Source organism: Orycteropus afer, unplaced genomic scaffold (genome assembly GCF_000298275.1).
Source record: "Orycteropus afer afer isolate SDZICR_OR568_19922 unplaced genomic scaffold, OryAfe1.0 scaffold00237, whole genome shotgun sequence".
Lineage (NCBI taxonomy): Eukaryota > Metazoa > Chordata > Mammalia > Tubulidentata > Orycteropodidae > Orycteropus > Orycteropus afer.
The window spans coordinates 4,624,160-4,642,649 of record NW_006921824.1 but is presented as its reverse complement, the minus strand read 5'-3'; the positions used below and the strand labels follow the sequence as shown (position 1 = coordinate 4,642,649).

The 18,490-nt window shown below is 40.1% G+C and overlaps 1 protein-coding gene across 1 annotated transcript in view; it reads right to left on the bottom strand.

Annotated features, from left to right (window-relative positions):
- The window catches only part of RHOJ (ras homolog family member J), a 160,198-nt gene extending 141,967 nt beyond the window's left edge, over positions 1–18,231 (bottom strand). Inside the window, exon 1 of the mRNA XM_007949092.2 lies at positions 18,036–18,231. Within this exon, the coding sequence (XP_007947283.2) occupies positions 18,036–18,213 (178 nt within the window). The 5' untranslated portion in view covers positions 18,214–18,231. The remainder of the gene's footprint in view (positions 1–18,035) is intronic.
- Positions 18,232–18,490: the final 259 nt, after the last annotated feature.

The following is an 18,490-nucleotide window of genomic DNA, read 5'->3' as shown; positions in this document are numbered from 1 at the left end:
AAGTATATAGTCTGGAATGCCGTTCTTCCAGCTTGTCCTTGGGATAGCATTGCAGGTAGGCCACACCCCTGGGGAAACTCCCCTTGGGTAGACCGCCGCTCAGAACTCAGTCATGTGATCCATCATGGGAACCACCACTCACAACTGGAGTCCAGCCAAGTTGACACATCTTCAACTATCACACCCCTCCTTGGGTTTTCAAGGATATCACTAGGGAAGTAGATTGCCCAACATCCTTCTGAGAGTGGCTGGTGGGTTTGAACCAATAGCCTTCTGGTTAGCGGTCAAATGCCTTAGGCACTATGTCACCAGAACTCCAAAAAAAAAGGGGAGGAGCATTTGCCCAAAAACAAAGCTCAGAGGGAAGGAAAGGACAGGAAAGAAGGACTTAATTCATTGCAAATACCTTTTTTTAACAACTCAACAGTGGCTACACATGTGGACTTCACCAGATGGAGTACACAGGAATCAGATCAACTATATCTGTGGAAAGAGGCAACGGATAAGCTTAATATCTTCAGCCAAAACAAGGCCAGGAGCTAGCTGTGGAACAGACCATCAACTGCTCATATGCAAGTTCAATTTGAAGCTGAAGACAATTAAAACAAGTCCATGAGAGCCAAAATATGACCTTGATTACATTTCTCCTGAATTTAGAGACCATCTGAAGAATAGATTTGATCCACTGAACAGTAATGACCAAAAACCAGACAGATTTGTCCATTTTTCTAGCTGTCCCTGATATATTCAGTATTTTTTTCCACACTGCAATTCAAACGGTCAGTTCTTCTGTGGCCTTCCTTATTCATTATCCAGCTCTTACATGCATATGAGGCTACTGAAAATACCCTGGCTTGGATCAAGCACACCTCAGTCTTCTAAGTGACATCTTTGCATTTTAATACTTGAAAGACATCTTTTGCAGCAGATTTGCCCAAGGCAATACACTGCTTGATTTCTTGAGTATATATACACAATATATGTCTATATGTCATCTTGCTAGAAGAACAAACAAATCTGTCCTGAAAAAGTGCAACTGGAATGCTCCTTAGAAGTGAAAATGACCAGATGTCACCTCACCTACTTAGGTCATGTTGCCAGAAGGGACCATTCCCTGGAAAAGGATACCATGCTTGGTAAAGTGCAGGGTCAATGAAATAGGGAATACCCTTAATATTATGGATTGACACAGTGGCTGCAATGATGAGCTCAAGTATAGAAAGATCGTGAGGATGGTGCAGGACCAGGCAGTGTTTTGTTCTGTTGTCCATGGTATTCACTCTGAGTCAGAGCCAATTTGACAGCACCTAACAACATAACTGGTATATATGGATACATATTTTAATAGATTATCAATTTTAAGAGCCATGAAAAGGGAGAAAAAAAAGTATATCAAATCCTTTGACGTCACCATCATTAGATACTTTATTTAAAGATGTAGTTGATACCCATTCATCATGAAATAGAAAAATGCTAGCAATTTTTGATGGCCAAATGGATCACTCTGTGGGCTGATCCTTTGCACCCTCACAATGTTAATGTGGTGCTCTCTCTGGGCTCCGACTTAATTGCAGGTTTTGTAGGAGTAGCCAGACTTTGCCTGTAAAAGGGAGCTGTGTCCCTGTCAATAGGATAAAAATTCCTAACCTCATTTTACAGGCAATAGGCTTCTAAACTGCTAATAAGATTGTGAAAAACAGTAAAGTCAAGAAGTGATGACATCAAAAACACTATGGTGGGTTTACAATCTCCCTGTGAGATTAAAGTAGTCCCTGAGTAGTGCAAGAGAAGCTATGATGGTGCAGTGGTTAAAGCATTCAGCTGCTAACCAAAAGGTCAGCTGTTCTAACCCACTAGCTGCTCCATGGGAGAAAGATGATGCAGTTTGCTTCTGTAAAGATTTGTAGCCTTGGAAACCCTCTGAAGCAGTTCTGCTCTGTCCCATAGGTTCTCTATGAGTCAGAATAAACACAGTGGGATGGCAGTGGGTGTAGTTTAGTTTTGGGTAGTGCAAATGGTTTTAGTGTGCTTAGCTGCTCACTAAAATGTTGGAAGTTTGAGCCTATCCAGACATAGGTCAGAAAAAATGTCTGGTGATCTACTTCTGACAAATCAGTCGCTGAAAACTCTATGGAGCACAGTTCTACTCTGACACACATGGGGTCTCCATATGTAGGAGTCGATTCAGTGGGAACTGGTACTGGTGACACTGAAGGCAGATTAAGTGTGTTTTTCCTAATGCTCTGTGGATGCTTTGAAATCTAGATGTCTATTTAATCGATGCTTTCAAAATTCCTTCTACTCTGTCCTTACCACCTCCCCACCACTGTAAACTCTAATACATGAACATCAGTTGATGCTTCAGAAGTCACTCAAGGACCACATGTAGAAACTGACACAATGTGAAATAATTTCTTTTATTGTATGGATTGCTATACTTAAATTTAGTCGATGATGCATTGTTATTAGGTACTGTTGAGTCAGTTTTGACTCATAATGCAAAATGAAATGTTGCCCAATCTTGCGCCTTTCACAGAATATTACCATGTTTGAGCCCATCATCTCTGCCATGGTGTCAATCCCATCCCGTTGAAGGTCTCTCCTTTTTCACTGACTCTAGCTAACGTGATACTCTTTACCAGGGACTGGTCTCTTCTGACAATATGACCAAAGTATGAGAGATTAAATCTGGCCATTCTTGCTTCTAGGGTGTGTTCTGGCTGTATTTCTCTGAGACAGACTTCTTGACTGCTGCTTCCATGGGTATTGATTGTGGATCCAAGTAAATGAAATCCTTGTCAACTTCAATCTTTCCCCCATTTATCATGATGGTTCTAATTTCTTCAGTTAAGAGGATTTTTGTTTTCTTTTCTGTTGAGGTGTAAAGTACAGAGTACAGTAAAGACTGTGTTCTGATCTTCCTTATCCATGAAGAAAGCAAAAGGTCATTAAAAGAAAGGAGAAGAAGAGAAGCCCAAAGTGGATGTCAGAAGAGACCCTGAAACTTGATTTTGAACTGAGAGTAGCTAAAGTGAATGGAAGAAATGATGTAAAAGAGCTGAACAGAAGATTTCAAAGGGCAACTTGAGAGGACAAAGTAAAGAGTTGATGCTGTACGATCCAAAATAACTCATGGTCTCTTTGTAGATGCTTTGGGGTTAACTTGGAGCCTAAAACTTCTTCCTTATTTACATTATTAACAAGCTATCCAATCCCCTTCGTGGGCCACAAGAGTACCTTACATTGCCTAGTTCTACCCAGTCATCTGGTGGGAGTCACAAAGACCATGGCTAGAGGGGCCATATTAAGTAACTCACTGCACTGCAGTTCACAAAAATCCCGTGAGTTTAGGTTACCCTGGAATAGAATGCCTTTTATGAAATTGATTGATTTGAGGTCAATTCATAAGACGTTTCTCATAAAATATGGGGAAAGAATAGGCCAAAGAACCATGAAAGAAATTGGAAAGAGCTGTTGTATATTTTGAGGATGACAAAGATGAAATTTTCTTTGATCTTCAAGTATATTAAGAACCATTATTTTGAGGATGATAATGAGGTTTTCTCCATCTTTGCTGAATTTGAGGGTGAGGAGATGGTTTTGATCTGAAGCCTGATGGATTCAGTTTATCTAAAAGTAAGAACTTGGTGTGGAGAGTTATGAAGAGGATAAATGACTAGAGCAGAACCTCTCTGGCCTAATATTGACACTTAAGGTTTAACACTTATTCTCTATCTCTTTTGAAAAGTTTGGTTGAAAACATGTTTACCATTGAAAACTCTTAAGGCCCTCATTTAGCAGCTTGATCTATTGCAAATGTCATATGAAATTCATTTTAGTTGAGGAAAGAAGCATTTAGGGCTCATAGTGCAGCTAATCCAATATAAGCAGAGAGAAGGAGTCTCAAGGAGACAAATCCTGTTTTTTTTTCTCCTAATAACTTAACAACTATAACACACTGCTAACAAGTCAGTTCCTACTCATAGCAACCCTACTGGACAGAGTGGAACTGTTCAAACCTGCCAGCCACTCCTCGGAAGGAAGGTTGGGCAATCCTACTTCCGTAGAGATACTGCCTCGGAAACCCAAGGAGGGGTCGCTATGAGTCGGGTTTGACTCCACGGCACATAACAACAGCAACAACAATAGGGCTTCCAAGGCTATAAACTGTTACAGAAACAGACTGTGCCATCTTTCTCCTGTGGAGTGGCTGGTGGGTTTGAACTGCTGACCTTTTGGTTTGCAGCCCAATGCTTTAACCATTGGGTTACCAAAGCTCCTTGATAAGTATGAAAAACAAGCAAATAAACAAACAAAACCCTTGCCATAGAGTTGATTCTGACTCATAGCAACACTATAGGACAGAGTAGAACTGCCTCATAGGATTTCCAAGGCTATAAATATTTATGGAAGCAGACTGCCTCATCTTTCTTCCATCGAGTAGCTGGAGGGTTCAAACTGCTCATCTTTTTGTTAGCAGGCAAACACTTTAACCACTGGGGCACCAGAGCTTCTGACAAGTATAAAGTGCTCTATTATTAATATATATGAACACGTTCAGGGATCTCTTGCAAGTATGTTGTTGTTGTTGTTATTTGCCGTCAAGTAGGCCCCGACTCATAGCGACCCCTCCTTGGGTTTCCGAGGCAGTATCACTACGGAAGTAGGATTGCCCAACCTTCCTTCCGAGGAGTGGCTGGTGAGTTTGAACTGCCAGCCTTCTGGTTAGCAGTCAAGTGCCTTAGGCACTATGCTACCAGAGCTCCTTTGCAAGTATACTAGCTGAAAATTGATACACTTCTGACAAGTGAACATTTTATGAGCATCATTCATGATTTTCAGGAGGTTTGGCTTGGTATACGTTAAGGAGAATAACTGTTTATTATTTTTCCTTTTAATTAATCTCATTATCTGAAAAAATCATACAGCACACACTTCTTTAAGGAATTAAAATTTTCTGTTCACTTCTAGGATGTAGCATTCAAAACTGAGATAAAACAGAAATCCTTAACATAATTAGGAAAACACTTTTTTTATCTAGTTAAATCATTCACAATTCAAAAGTTGAAATTTGACTGGAAGCAAAACATTTTGGAATCCTTTTTTTCTTGGAGATATATAATGTTTTTATAAGTTTTAAATAAGGCCAATATATTTTTGAATGGATATACATGATGTTTAGCATGTATAATTTTAGGATAATTTCAATGTAGAAAATTTTGCTGTTTATACAGGGTGATGACTTCAGTGAAGTGCAGTAGTTAAGAATGTGAGAGTCTTGGGTCTTTCTTAGAATTCATTCATCCACTATGTATTTCTGGATGTCCTTTGTGTTGTGGAGTCTATCCTAGGCATTAGGATTATAAGAGTAAACAAGACAGAAAGAATCTTGCCATGAATTGTACATTCTAGAGGAAGACAAGCAATGGGACAATAATAATAACATAGAGGAAATACCTATAGAAGAAATAGTCTATGAAAGGGAACTCATTTTAGTCAATGTAGTCTGGACCCCTGGTGATGTGGCATTTGAGCTGATAGATTTGAATCTCAATTCTGTCTCTGCCTAGTCATGTGACCCTGGTCACACTACTTCTTTGAGCTTCAGTTTTCTCACCTGTGAAAATACCCACAAGCTAGAGGTACTGTTGGAATCCCTGGGTAGGGAAAATGGTTAAGCACTCAACTACTAGCCAAAAGATTGAGAGTTTGAACCCACCCAGAGGCACCTTGGGAGACAGGCCTGGCAATCCCCTGAAAGGTCACTGCCTTGAAAACCCAGGGAGCAGTTCTGTGCATTTAGGAGTCACAATCACATCAAGGGCAACTAACAACAACAAAAGTAGATGCTGTGAGGTTCAAACAGGATGGCAAGGATAACACAGAGCTCGACACAAAGTAAGTACTGAGCTAAATGATATAAGCTAACTAATATTTTTCTTAATGAACTATAGCTATTACTGCATAAAGATAAGGTATGACTTTTGCCCATTATTGTGCATTCTGCTCAGTTCACACTGAGCATTGTTCCTCTTTTGTTGGCAAATAGCATCCCATTTTGAGGTCTGATTGACCAATTTGTGTTAAAACAGCTGAAGAGACCCCAAAAGAAGGTTTCATCCCCTTTGGGGAGAGTTCTTGCCCACTGGTTGTCCAGATAAGGGTGTTTGAGTCCCAGTTATGAAATTTCTACCCCTACCAGAATTGGTATGCTATCTCTTTTAGGAACCAGATTCCAGTCCACAGGGACATTTTCTTTGAATTCAGAGAAACTGTATTTAGGAGATGTCTGTTTTTTTTTTTTTTTTTAAACTCCTTTTGCCCAAATACTAGGTCAAATCACGAAGAAAAACAGGAGGATTTTTCTGAGGGGAAACGATGTTTACTGCTCACGTCATGAGCATAGGGCTAGATGGAGAAAGAACAATAGTAGCGTCCAAAACAGATCACAACTGATTCCACCCCAAGGAGCCCTGGCTCATTCCTGTATTTTAAAACTGCTTTGATTCTTCTTGCCAGAGTTGGTGTGCTCTCATTTCCCTCAGTGACCCCTTCGAAAGTTTTAGAAATGTGCTGGCTATTTGTCTTATAGACAGCAGGCTCTGAGAACAGCACTTCACTCCTATGCCCAAGGCTTTTCTTCCAGCCTCTGGTCTTGCCTGGCTTGTCTTCTTTCTGCCACACTTTACAATCCCCTCTTGTCTCTATTCGGACTTTGAGGCCTCTCAGCCCACCCCCACAAGCTCCTTCCAGCACTTCCTGATTTTCAGCCTTGTATATTTTCTTTCTCCCAGGGTCTCTCTATGTCTCAACCATGGGTTCAGATTTTTTTGAGAGTGTCCTGGATCCTCATTTATGAATTTTCCAGGCTTTAAACACTTCTTCTGTTTTACATGCTCTTTCTATTAGAAACGCTCAAGTCAAGAAATTCCATATACATGTATCTGTTTTCAGTTGTTTTTTACTGGCTTATGGTTGAGTATGGAAGTGTGTCCTTCTGCTTGATTTATGGCCACTTTAGGAGCTTTATCAGCATAAAGAAGGGTTTTCCAAACTTGCTCAGCTACATTAGATTGAACTATATGAACCTGTGATGTTCAACTGGCTTTGACCTACAAAATGGCAGTTTCGTACAATTCCACCTATAAGAAATGCTTAGGGTGCTTGTTAAGAATTTATTTTTTCACAGTGCTTTCTCTTAGAGGGTCTGATTTAGCATAAAGATGTGATATTCTGCTCCTGTAAAGATTACAGCCTTGGAAACCCTATAGGGTAGTTCTACCTGTCCCATAGGGTCACTATGAGCCAGTGAGTTTGGTTTATCGGTTTGGCTGGTGTGGAGCCAATAATCTACACTTTTAACAAACAAGTTTTCCTTATGTCCAGGAAAGTTTGGAAATACAGGTATGTTATTTACGGTTGAATAAATAGCTAATTGAATGTGCTTAGAATAGTTTGTATGGTTTGTCTGAGATTATTGTATTTGATGTAAGGGTTTTCAACTTAGTGACTGTGGTCAAGATTTCTAAGTTTCCATCGAAATTCATTTGTCCCTTCTTAGAGAACAAAGCTGGCCTCCCCTGGAGAAGTGGGCAACCTTGGGTTTAAGTTCTCTCTAATGAAATAGGACCATAAGTGTTGCATGCCATTTGCAGGACTCTGCTACACACTGTACCCACAGCCCGCTGTCCTCCATAATCTTTCAACTTCCATTGTCTACATGTAGAGCACTATAAAACTCTTGTTGTTGTTGTGTGCCATTGAGTTGGACCAAACTCATAGTGACCCCTCATTGGGTTGCCGAGGCAGTATCACTATGGAAGTAGATTGCCCCATCTTCCTTCCAAGGAGTGGCTGGGGGGTTGAACTGCCAGCCTTCTGGTTAGCAGTCAAGTGCCTTAGGCACTATGCTACCAAAACTCTAGAGGATAATATATACACAAGAAAAAGTTGATCCATGAATGATCACATGGAGCAGAGCCATCTCATCAACCTGATCATCTGCCCAGATGTGTTATAGGAGCAAGAATCATTTTTAACAGTTTGAACCATTATATGTTTAGGTTTATTTGATACAGCCTACTTAATCTATTTGGTAGTGTGGTGCCTTATTCCAAAAACCTGAAAAAGATGTGCTGCTGGCTTACCAGTTGGGTAGCAGGTGGTGAACAAATAAAGCAACTGGAAAAGCTAAAGATTTCTGTGGCAAAAATTCTATAAAACTATCACCTATGAAGTCTGTAAGGTAAATTAAGTTCCTTCTAAATCTACAGTATTAGATTGAAAGATTGGGAAAGTCAGAATGTTAGTATACATTGTTACTTATTGTGTTTAGCAAGGTGTTAGAAGAGAAGAACCAAATTGTTATTCTAACCACAGCTTGATAGGGCACAGATATTAAGAGCCTCTTGGTGTTGGAAAAATAGACCATCTCTGGATCTCACCTATAGAAGATGTGATTTAAATAGGTGTTGAGTAACAATGATCCATTAAGACTTCTTTGCCAAAAATAGAAAAATCAGCTGTGTCGAGGTGATAAGATCTGGGGTGTTGCCTTCCCATCTAAGCTTCTTGTTTCATAAGGCCTCCAGATAGCTATTATTAATCTAAGAGAAAAAGGCATTGGCTAGAGGAAGTAGATGAATATAACATATTTAAGAAGTTTGACTATGAAAGACATACTTTCCTTTTGGATGTGGTTACTGGCACACACAACTTACTGGAAGTCTGGTAAAATTTTGAGGGAATAATGCTTCCAAAGAAATCCAAAGCCTGGACCAAATATACTTGTGATTGTAAAATAACATTTGAGCTTTCAAAATTGTACAAAAAAGTAGTAGAAAGTGAAAGCTATGTAGTCCTCAAGAAAGGCATACTCTCTAAGGCTCAAGTCAGATGAACCATGGAAGATAACGGGCAAGGGAGAAGAACGTACAAGAGGGCAAAGCCAAGGTGAATAGTGAACAATGGACAAAGGAATTTCTCCCAGAGAATAGAATCAATGTCAATATAAAAATCTTCCCTCCACTGGCAGGGCAGTGGATCTTCCTAATGCCTGCCAGTAGGATTATATTATTGTTACATGTTTCCATTCTTCCCTTTTCTGAATGGGGGTTTGTATATTTTGGTTATCCTATTCCTGCTTCACCGTTTTATAAGGGATGATTGTGTGTACAAGGCAATAATTTATCTTTTATTGGATGAAGAATCACATCTTGATTAAATGTAGAGGACTCTGCATCACCTGCAGATGTTTGAGTGACATACGTAGGATGTCCTCCTTTTGGAAAAGTGAAGTGTGCTTTACATGTGACAAAATGTATGCAAGGATATTTGGTGACCACTAGGTCTGACCCAGAAAGAAATTAAAATCCATCCTTCCCTCATGCACATAGATGGACTTTATTTCCCAGCTTCCTTGGAGTCAGGCGTGACCTCATGACTAAGCTATTTCCTGTAGTGGGTGATTAGAAATGATGGCTGTTACTTCCAGGGATGGCCCATAAGACTTTTTTCATCCAGGCTCCTTGTTCTTTTCTGTTAGTCTGGTTGGATACAAATACCCATGAGACTTTAGGAGATGGCAGGATTATATGATGAAAGGAGCCTGGGTTCCTAAATAACCACATGGAGGAAAGCAGCCCCACTGACTTAAACACATACCCAGGACCATAAAATGAGCAAGGAATGTTCTTCTTTTGGGTTAATCATTTACATGTTTGCATGTATTTATTATAGCAGCTTAGGATACCCTAACTAATACAGTGGCTTTTTAATATAATCAGATATAAACGTATGGGCTGCTTATGTTGTTTGTTTATTGTTCTATGGCCTCCATTTACTCCATTGAAAGTGGTTTGACCTTGGATAAGTTAATTAATATCCTTGCACCTTGGTTCCTTCATCAGTAAAACTGAGAAAATAATAGCACCTACCTCATAGGACCTGTTCTGGTTACCTAGTACTGCTCTGACAGGAACATACCGCAAATGGGATGGCCTTAACAAACAGGAGTTTATTCTTTTAATTTGGAGGCTTTAAGTCCAAGTTCAAGTTCCAGGTTCTAAGGGCTTGATGAAAGCCCCTCAACCTCGGGGTCCAGCTCTGCCTCCTGCTCCCGGCCCACTGGAGCTAGAGGCATTTCCTCACTCAGTCAGCTGCTGGCTGCTGGGGCTGAGAAGCCCCAAGGTTGACAAATAAAAAGGCACAGTCCCGATGTTACCAAACCACACGGCATGCCATTAACTTAAGTCCATTGTAAGTCCCAAGGTTGGCAGAGCATAGCAGGCTGCTGAGCAACAACACAACTACATGCAGGGTCCAAGCATGCCAAAGGCCAGAGACCATTCCTAAGGCTTCTTATATACGGAAAGCAGACCACATCCCAAAGGCAGCTACTCAGCTGCTTGTGGTAGATCCCACCATGGAGTTGATTGCCAGTCTCATCACGGGGAATAACTACCACCAGCTGCCCAGCCACTCAACCAGGCCCAGCCAAGTTGACACACAAACATAACCACCATAGGACCATTGTGAGGAGACAATTAATATATGAAATATTCTTCAAATATGCCTGAAACATGTTATTGGTAGTTGCCATCAAGGTGGCCCTGACTCATGGTGACCTTATGTATAACAGAACTAGGACTTCAAACCTGTTTGAACTTGTTCAGTCATAGCTGATCCAGCAAAATCAGAATGGACCCAAATTTGTAATCTGTGGTTGTACTGGAATGATAACTTGAACAGGAAACATTATAAGTCAAAGCCCTAGAACGGAAGAGTCAGAAGAGCTGTAGTGAGCCTTTTCAGGAACCTGCTGTGGGAGAACAGATTATTGCCAGAGCTGTGGAGAGTGACATACATTCAAAGTGGCATAGCTGGCCACCATCTTTGAGCTGGGCACAGTTCTTTCTACTTCTGCTGATCAAGACATTGGGTTGCTTTGCAACGTGTACACTGCCCTCATTTCATGAGAGGGAGAGTAAGTTTCTAGGAGGAAGTTGGCCCGTAATTTTTCCCATTCCAGTTATACTTCCAGTGTGCTCTCATTTTACAGGTTTGCATCCGTTCTGATTTTACTTTGTCGGCCATGACTGAATTGGGATGAACCAGTTTGAAGCTCCGAACAGAATCAAACGTTGCTCGGTCCTGTGCTATCTTCACGATCATTGGTGTGTTTGACTCCATTGTGTTGGCTATTGTGTCAATCCATCTCATTGAGGAGTTTGTTTCCTTGTTCTCACTGACCCTCTACTTTACCAACCATGAAGTTCTTTCCTGATGACATGTCCAAAGTAAGCAAGCCAAAGCATTCTTTCTCCTAAGGAGCATTCTGGTTGTATTTTTTCTAAGACTGATTTGTTCTTCTGGCAGTTCAGGGTAAATTCAATATTCTTCACCAACACCACAGTTTGAAAAGTAAAATGCACTACATAAATGTATAGCTAAGGAGCTCTAGTGTCAAAGTGGGTGAGGCATTTATTTGGCTGCTAATTAGAAGGTTGGCAGTTCAAATCTATCAGCTGCTCCACAGGAGGAAGAAGAGGCAATCTGCTCCATAAAGATTACAGGCTTGGAAACCTTACTGGGTCACTATGAGTTGGAATTGACTTGATGGCAGTGAGCCTGGTTTTATTGCTGTTGTTAGCACATATTATAGTGTCATTCCAGTTTTATAATTAATACTACTTATAGAATCACATGTGGTCATAATGAAATTCATACTGAGATTGGGAATGAAGAGTACCATAGATAAACACTATTATGAACAAGAAATAAATGCTGAGTGACTACAGATGAATCAGGCATTTGATTAGTGCAATTTGGACACATCCAAAAAGTTGGTGGACTCCAGTGTCTTCAGGAACAATGCCAGGCCACTTTGTAGCTCAGAATTGGCCTCCATTGAATTCAAAATAGGATTTTTCCTAATTGTATTTTACAAAGAAAATTAACTGTTTGAATTCTGCTAACTACTCCAAGAGGTGTCATGCATTTTTGTTTATGAGAAAGTAAATTTTCAGCCAAATGTGAACCTATACCCTGACACAAAAGGTAAGGCCTCCATAGACTCTTGCAGATCTTGTGCTCAAGATTGATGAGGGAGACACTTTCTGTTGAGTTTTCTTACTTGTCCTTTCCTGAGAAACCTTATGCTTGTTGCCCACCTTCATGCTGCCTTTGTAGAACAGGGCAATTGTATCCAAAAACACAGATAAGCAATTTATTGATCCATTTCTGGAGCCAAGTTTGCTCCCTAAGAGACCAGATTTTGGTATAAATTACTCCAGAAATGAAATACTATTTAATTGAAGCCCAAGTTCAACAGGCAGTAAGTTAGTAAAATTAATGAAGTTTTGTTAGCTGTGACAGTGAAAAGAGCCATGCTGTGCAGCACTGAAAGTTTTGCTCACAGGGAGCCTGTCCGCTGAGGCCTGAATTGGTTAAATCCCTGGCTTGCTGTCAGCTACAGTTGACACGCAGGAGGGTCATAGATTGTATATGCAGTTTCCCACCTTCGGAGCATGGTTTTTCTTGTGCTCTCTGGTAAGTGCCACTCTGGTCACAGATACTTCATTTTCTTTTCCCCTCTCCTATTCTTCCTTCTTTCTTCCTCCTGAGAGGCAGCTCACGATTTACCATTTCTGCAGTATACTTTGGCTTTCTGGGTGTGCAGTGTCTATCCCTGAAGACTCTGAGTGTCTGCTCTCATAGTATTGCATGGTAGACTGCAGAAGGAACTGTCACTGAGTTCCTAGTGTGACCTCCCAGAGTCCAGAAAAGGCTTCAGAGACATGGCACACTTGGCCCTCAAAAGAGGGATATTGGGGGATTGGATACCTATAAGACTTGGTTTTTTTGAATACCATTACATTTAGAAGAAAATGAGTGTGTGATTTAACTGGTCCATTTTTGTCTATGTTTAAGGTGATTTACCCCATAGACACATGAAAGTTGTTTTAGGTTTCCTTTTGGCTTACAAAAAAGTGAATCTCAGCCATTCTCCATAGATTTTTAGGTGTTTTCAGGAAGGAAAAAGAGAAACTCCTGAATAAATAATCCCAAATGATCAGGAGTATGTCATAAAGGAGTAGAGTAGACCCTTCATAGGCCTGGGTCTTTGTTTTTGTTCACTCTTATTTTACCTCATGGATTGGACATATTTAGTTTTTCTCTTGTGTTGACTAAGATTGTGACTGAGTCTACCTTAGACCTATTACCATTTAATTTGGTTAAAAGTTATAAGAGACTTTTCCAAAACCAAATGCACTGCTGTCGAGTAGGATCCATCTCAAAGCAACCCCCCTTGGGTTTTGGAGGAGTCATCTCTATGGAAGTAGATTGCTCAGCCTTCCTTCTGAGGAGTGGCTGTGGTGGGTTTGAACCGCCAGCCTTCTGGTTAGCAGTTAAGTGCCTTAGGGACTATGCCACCAGAGCTCCCAATAGAGTTTTAGCTTTCTGTAAAAATAATTTTTAGTTTGCATGTCACTCAGCTGTTAGATTTTTCCCCCCTTTCATGAATTGTGCTAATTTCCTTTATAGGCAGCTTACTTTTACAGATGGTGACAAGGTGAGCTTCCAAACTATGTGAGTTTGACAAAGAAGCTCCAGGAGGGATGAGTAAAGGAAGAAAGATGCACAGATGAAATAAATTCAAAGCAGAGAACGATGAACATGGTGATTCAGGTGCATCACGCATGGTTTTCAGCTGGAAGGGGCTGGTTTTACGCTCATGCTTATTTTACAAGCCATGCACACAGTCTAATAAAGTCAAAATGCAAACAAATTAAACTCAAAACTAAGTCTTATTCTTATGTCACATGTCATATGAAGCATTTTTTGAGTGACCTTTTCTACTTTATCCCACTGGCCTGGCTTTTAGTCCTAACTATCAGGTTCTGATTATGAAAACATTTTAAAAATTCAATTTTCAATGACTGTCTACTGAGAGTCTGTTATGTGTCAGGATCTCTTTTAGAAGCTGGATATGAAGTAGTGAACAGGACAATAGCCTTGCCCTCTGGAATTTGTGTTCCAGTGTTATATACAATTTATTATTTAAAATGATAATCAAATAAGTATATAATGCCAGGGAGTGTGTTAAAATGCTATGAAGGAAAATATAGTAGAGTAAGAGGTTAAAGAGTGACCCTGTGTATGTGTGTGTTCATGTATGTGAAATAATGAAGCTAATTAAAGGCCTTTCTAAGGAGGATATTAGGGAAAATATCAGGCAATCAAGTAGGTGTGTGTCAGGGCTGTATCCTTTCACCATACTTATTCAATCTGTATCCTGATCAAATAATCTGAGAAGCTGGACTATATGAAGAAGAATGCAGCATCAGGATTGGAGGAAGACTTATTAACAACCTGTGATATACAGATAACACAACCTTGCTTACTGAAAATGAAGATGACTGAAGCACTTACTGATAAAGATCAAAGACTACAGTCTTGAGTATGGATTACACCTCAGCAGAAAGAAAACAAAAATCCTCACAACTGGGCCAATAAGCAACATCACAATAAATGGAGAAAATATTGAAGTTGTCATCTAAGGAAGCAGCAGTCAAGAAATCAGATGTCATATTGCACTGGGCAAATCTGTTGCAAAAGACCACTTTAAAGTGTTAAGAAGCAAAAATGTCTCTTTCAAGACTAAGGTGTCCCTGACCCAAGCCATGGAATTTTAGATTGCCTCATCAGCATGTGAAAGCTGGATAGTGAATAAGGAAGATCAAGGAAGAGTTGATGTCTTTGAATTAGAGTGTTGGTGAAGAATACTGAAAATACTGCCAGAAAACGAACTAATCTGCCCTGGAAGAAGCTCCGCCAGAATGCTCCTTGGAAGCAAGAATGGCCAGACTTTGACTTGCCTACTTTGGTCATGTTGTCAGAAGGGACCATTCCCTGGAGAAGGATATGGTACTATGTAAAGTGGGAGGTCAGCGAGAAAGGAGAAGGCCCTCAACGAGATGGATTGACGCAGTGGCTGCAACGATGGGCTCAGGTACAGCAAGGATTGTGAGGATGGCACATGACCAGGCAGTGTTTCATTCTGTTGTACATGGGGTCACTATGAGTTGGAGTTGACCTGACAGCACCTAACAACCACTACCATGTACTTAACACTTATGTGTGAGCCATTGTTTTTAGAACTTCATGTGTAAACTTATTTTATTTTTACAAACAAACCATGAAGCGTATACCTATATTGCTCATGTTTTTCAAATGTGGTAACTGAGGCACAGAGAAGATCATTAACCTGCTTGAGGTCAAACAGTAAGGGGCAGAGCCAGTATAAGAACTTAGGTCTAAAACTTACCATCTCGAACACTGTGCTTTACCTCCATCTCTACTATTACAGAGTAGAGGAATATTACTATATTCCTGCCCTGGGCATCTATTAATGAAAAATCTTTTTCAAGTGATAGGCTCTCTCTGAGCTGAACTGGAATTTTCTAGACTCATTAACTCAATTGCAGGTTGTCATTTTAGGGGGAACCAGTAGTACTCAGGATTACATACTGATTCTAGGGAGAAACGGAGATTTAGTTCTTTCACAGTGATTGTATATTCTCCTGTGACTGCTTAAGTATTCGTGTTCAATCAAATGAGGTGAGGGGAGGGTAGTGGTGAGAGAAGCTAGAGGTTCTGTGATGGAGAAGATCCTTTTGCTAATAGAAATGATTACCTCATCATCATCCTAGATGTATGTGGCACACATCTTCATTTCCTTCTTAGATTAGCTGAAAGCCCAGGAGATGATTGCGATTGAAAAAAGTACAAGGTGTAAATCAAAGCAACAATGTTGAGGAATGCACACTGTGTGCAGCCAGTGCCAGTTGCCATTGAGCGGACTCAGACTCATAACAAACCCACGTGTATCAGAGCAGAGCTATGCTCCATACAGTTTTCAGTGGCTGATTTTTCAGAAATAGATAGTCAGGGCTTTCTTCTTAGCCACCTCTGGGTGGGCTCAAACCTCCAACCTCTTGGTTAGCAGTGAAACTCATTAACTGTTTATACCACCTACAGACTCATCCATTATGCAAAGTGGATAGAGTAGCCAAAACTTCAAGATGTTTGATGCTCAAAAACAGCAAGTATGTACATAATTGAAATATAAAATAATTTGATCTAATGTAATATGACTGTGGTTTAGCCTTTCTTTGATCTCTGATTTTTTTTAATAGGCTGATTATTTCTAAAAATGGTTTTCTCTTCCTTCTTTCTGACACTCACACTCTTATTGGTTCTCCCAATAGATGGGGATTGGAGCACATTATTTTCATTTAAAAGTTCATGAAATAAGGTCCTAGCCAGGTTTCTCTTTTGAAACAGAAAGAAAATCTAGAGCAAATAATCTTTGCTAAGATGTTTTCAGATCAAGAATCTGAGTAACTTTCTTAAGGCACGATGCACTAATTTTTCAATTCTTTTTTTTTTCTCCTTAAGATCAAAGTCTACCTAGTCTTTCATTTATTCTGTTGTTCTCATTAAAATGTTCTTCTGTGGACATAGTCATTATATTTTCAGAAAAGGTTAAGGGAATCAGCTTTGAAATTTGTTATGAACTTCTGCAAACAGAGAAAAACCTGCTGGGAATCAGATATTATTTTTATTGCATTTCCCCCCTATCTGCTATGTAGTGATGTCATAAATCAAGTAAATGTAGGTGGAGGAAGGGACTTAGGTGATTGTTTAGCTCTGGAAAAGAAGCTACTTCCTTCAGAAAGAGGATTTCAAACGGCCACACAGCAAACCAACCACTCACACACTCACACAGGTTTCCTGTGGGTCATTTCCCCTTTGCTAAACCTGATCCAAAGCCAAGGTTGGGAGAGATATTTTTCTCCTTACAAAATTTCCAGATAATTTGCCACATCAATCATTATATTAAAAAATATACATAAAATTTAGGCTAGAGTAAGCTTGAAGAATTTCATAAACTTGCTTTTAAGGAACTTAAGAAGATTTGTTTTGGAAATGAAGAGGAAAAGCAAGACCCAAAACAGGAAGACCTAGAAAGGTTATCACACTGACAAGTCACCTGCAAATTTCAGAACATTTAAAAAACATAAGTCTGTAGGAAAGAATTAAGTGTGGCAACCATTGCTTAAATGTTATAGTTTGAAGTATTTGAAGCTTAATTTTTTACTTTGGGGACATACTTTAAAATGCTCCTGATTTTATGTTTATTTTTATCTTTTTAAAATGTGTGTGTGTATATATATTTATATTTTTAAACTCAAGATATGGATTAATAGAGATCTGAAACCCTTTAATAAGTGCCTCCCCCATCTACAACACCAGGAAAATGAAAGTATAGTATTACGGCACTAGTTGTTACAGAAAAATGAGTGTCATGACATTTATTACTTTAGGCATTTTCATTTGTGAGTGGCATGAGGTAAATATATGAAAAGTGGCAAGAATACTCCTTTTACCAGTTGTGTGACTAGTGTTGATTTTTATCTTTTGAGGAAAGAATTGTGATGTCATTACACTATATTAAAAAAAATATTCACAGTAAAAAATTGATAAATCTTCAGGCATATGTTGAGTTAAAATCTCTCGAAGCCAAAGCCTAGAAGAGAGTTGAGGTTATTTCGCCAGAAGAGCTCTGGTAGCGTAGTGCCTAAGGCACTTGACTGCTAACCAGAAGAAGGCTGGCTGTTCAAACCCACCAGCCACTCCTCTGAAGGCAGATGGGGCAATCTACTTCCATAGTGATACTGCCTCGGCAACCCAAGAGGGGTCACTATGAGTCGGGTCCGACTCGACGACACATAACAACAACAACAACACTCATTTGATTTAAGGAGGGATATTAAAAAAAAAAAAAAAAGGTGTTGTAATACAAATGATGGACAGAGTGTTCTCCTAACAATTTCAGCAAACTCCTTGGCTGTATGTTATGCCAAGTTACCTGGTAACCGCCAGGCCCGCTCCTAGTCATGACAGAAATAAGCCAGGGCCCTCTGCATGTTCTCCCTGTGTGCAGAGACAGGTTTTCCACCTTTTCTTACCTGCATAGTGGTCAAACACAGTGGGCACGTATTCCTCCGGAAAGGCATCGTTGGCATAGCTCATCAGCAAGCAGGTTTTCCCCACGGCACCGTCACCCACCACCACGCACTTCAACATCTTCTTCTCCTCGTTGTCCCCGCAGGCACAGCTGCTGTCATTTCCCTCCTTGCAGTTCATTCTTGCGGCTCCAGCTGCTGGACTCCTGCTGTTGCTGCTTGCTTCCCTGATTTCCCCAAAGCCCATGAAACGGCGGGAAGCAGAGCCAGGCTGACTGGACTCTGCTGTAGTTTGGGTATCTTGGCTCACACAGACGTGGCCGAGGCAGCTGGTATGTACCCTCTTGCTTACATCCTGATAAAGAAAGGTAACACACACTTGGGGGAATGATAAGGATTTATCCCTTATCCCTGTCAGTTTGAGTTAAGAAACCCTCATTTTCAGAATTCTAGGGACT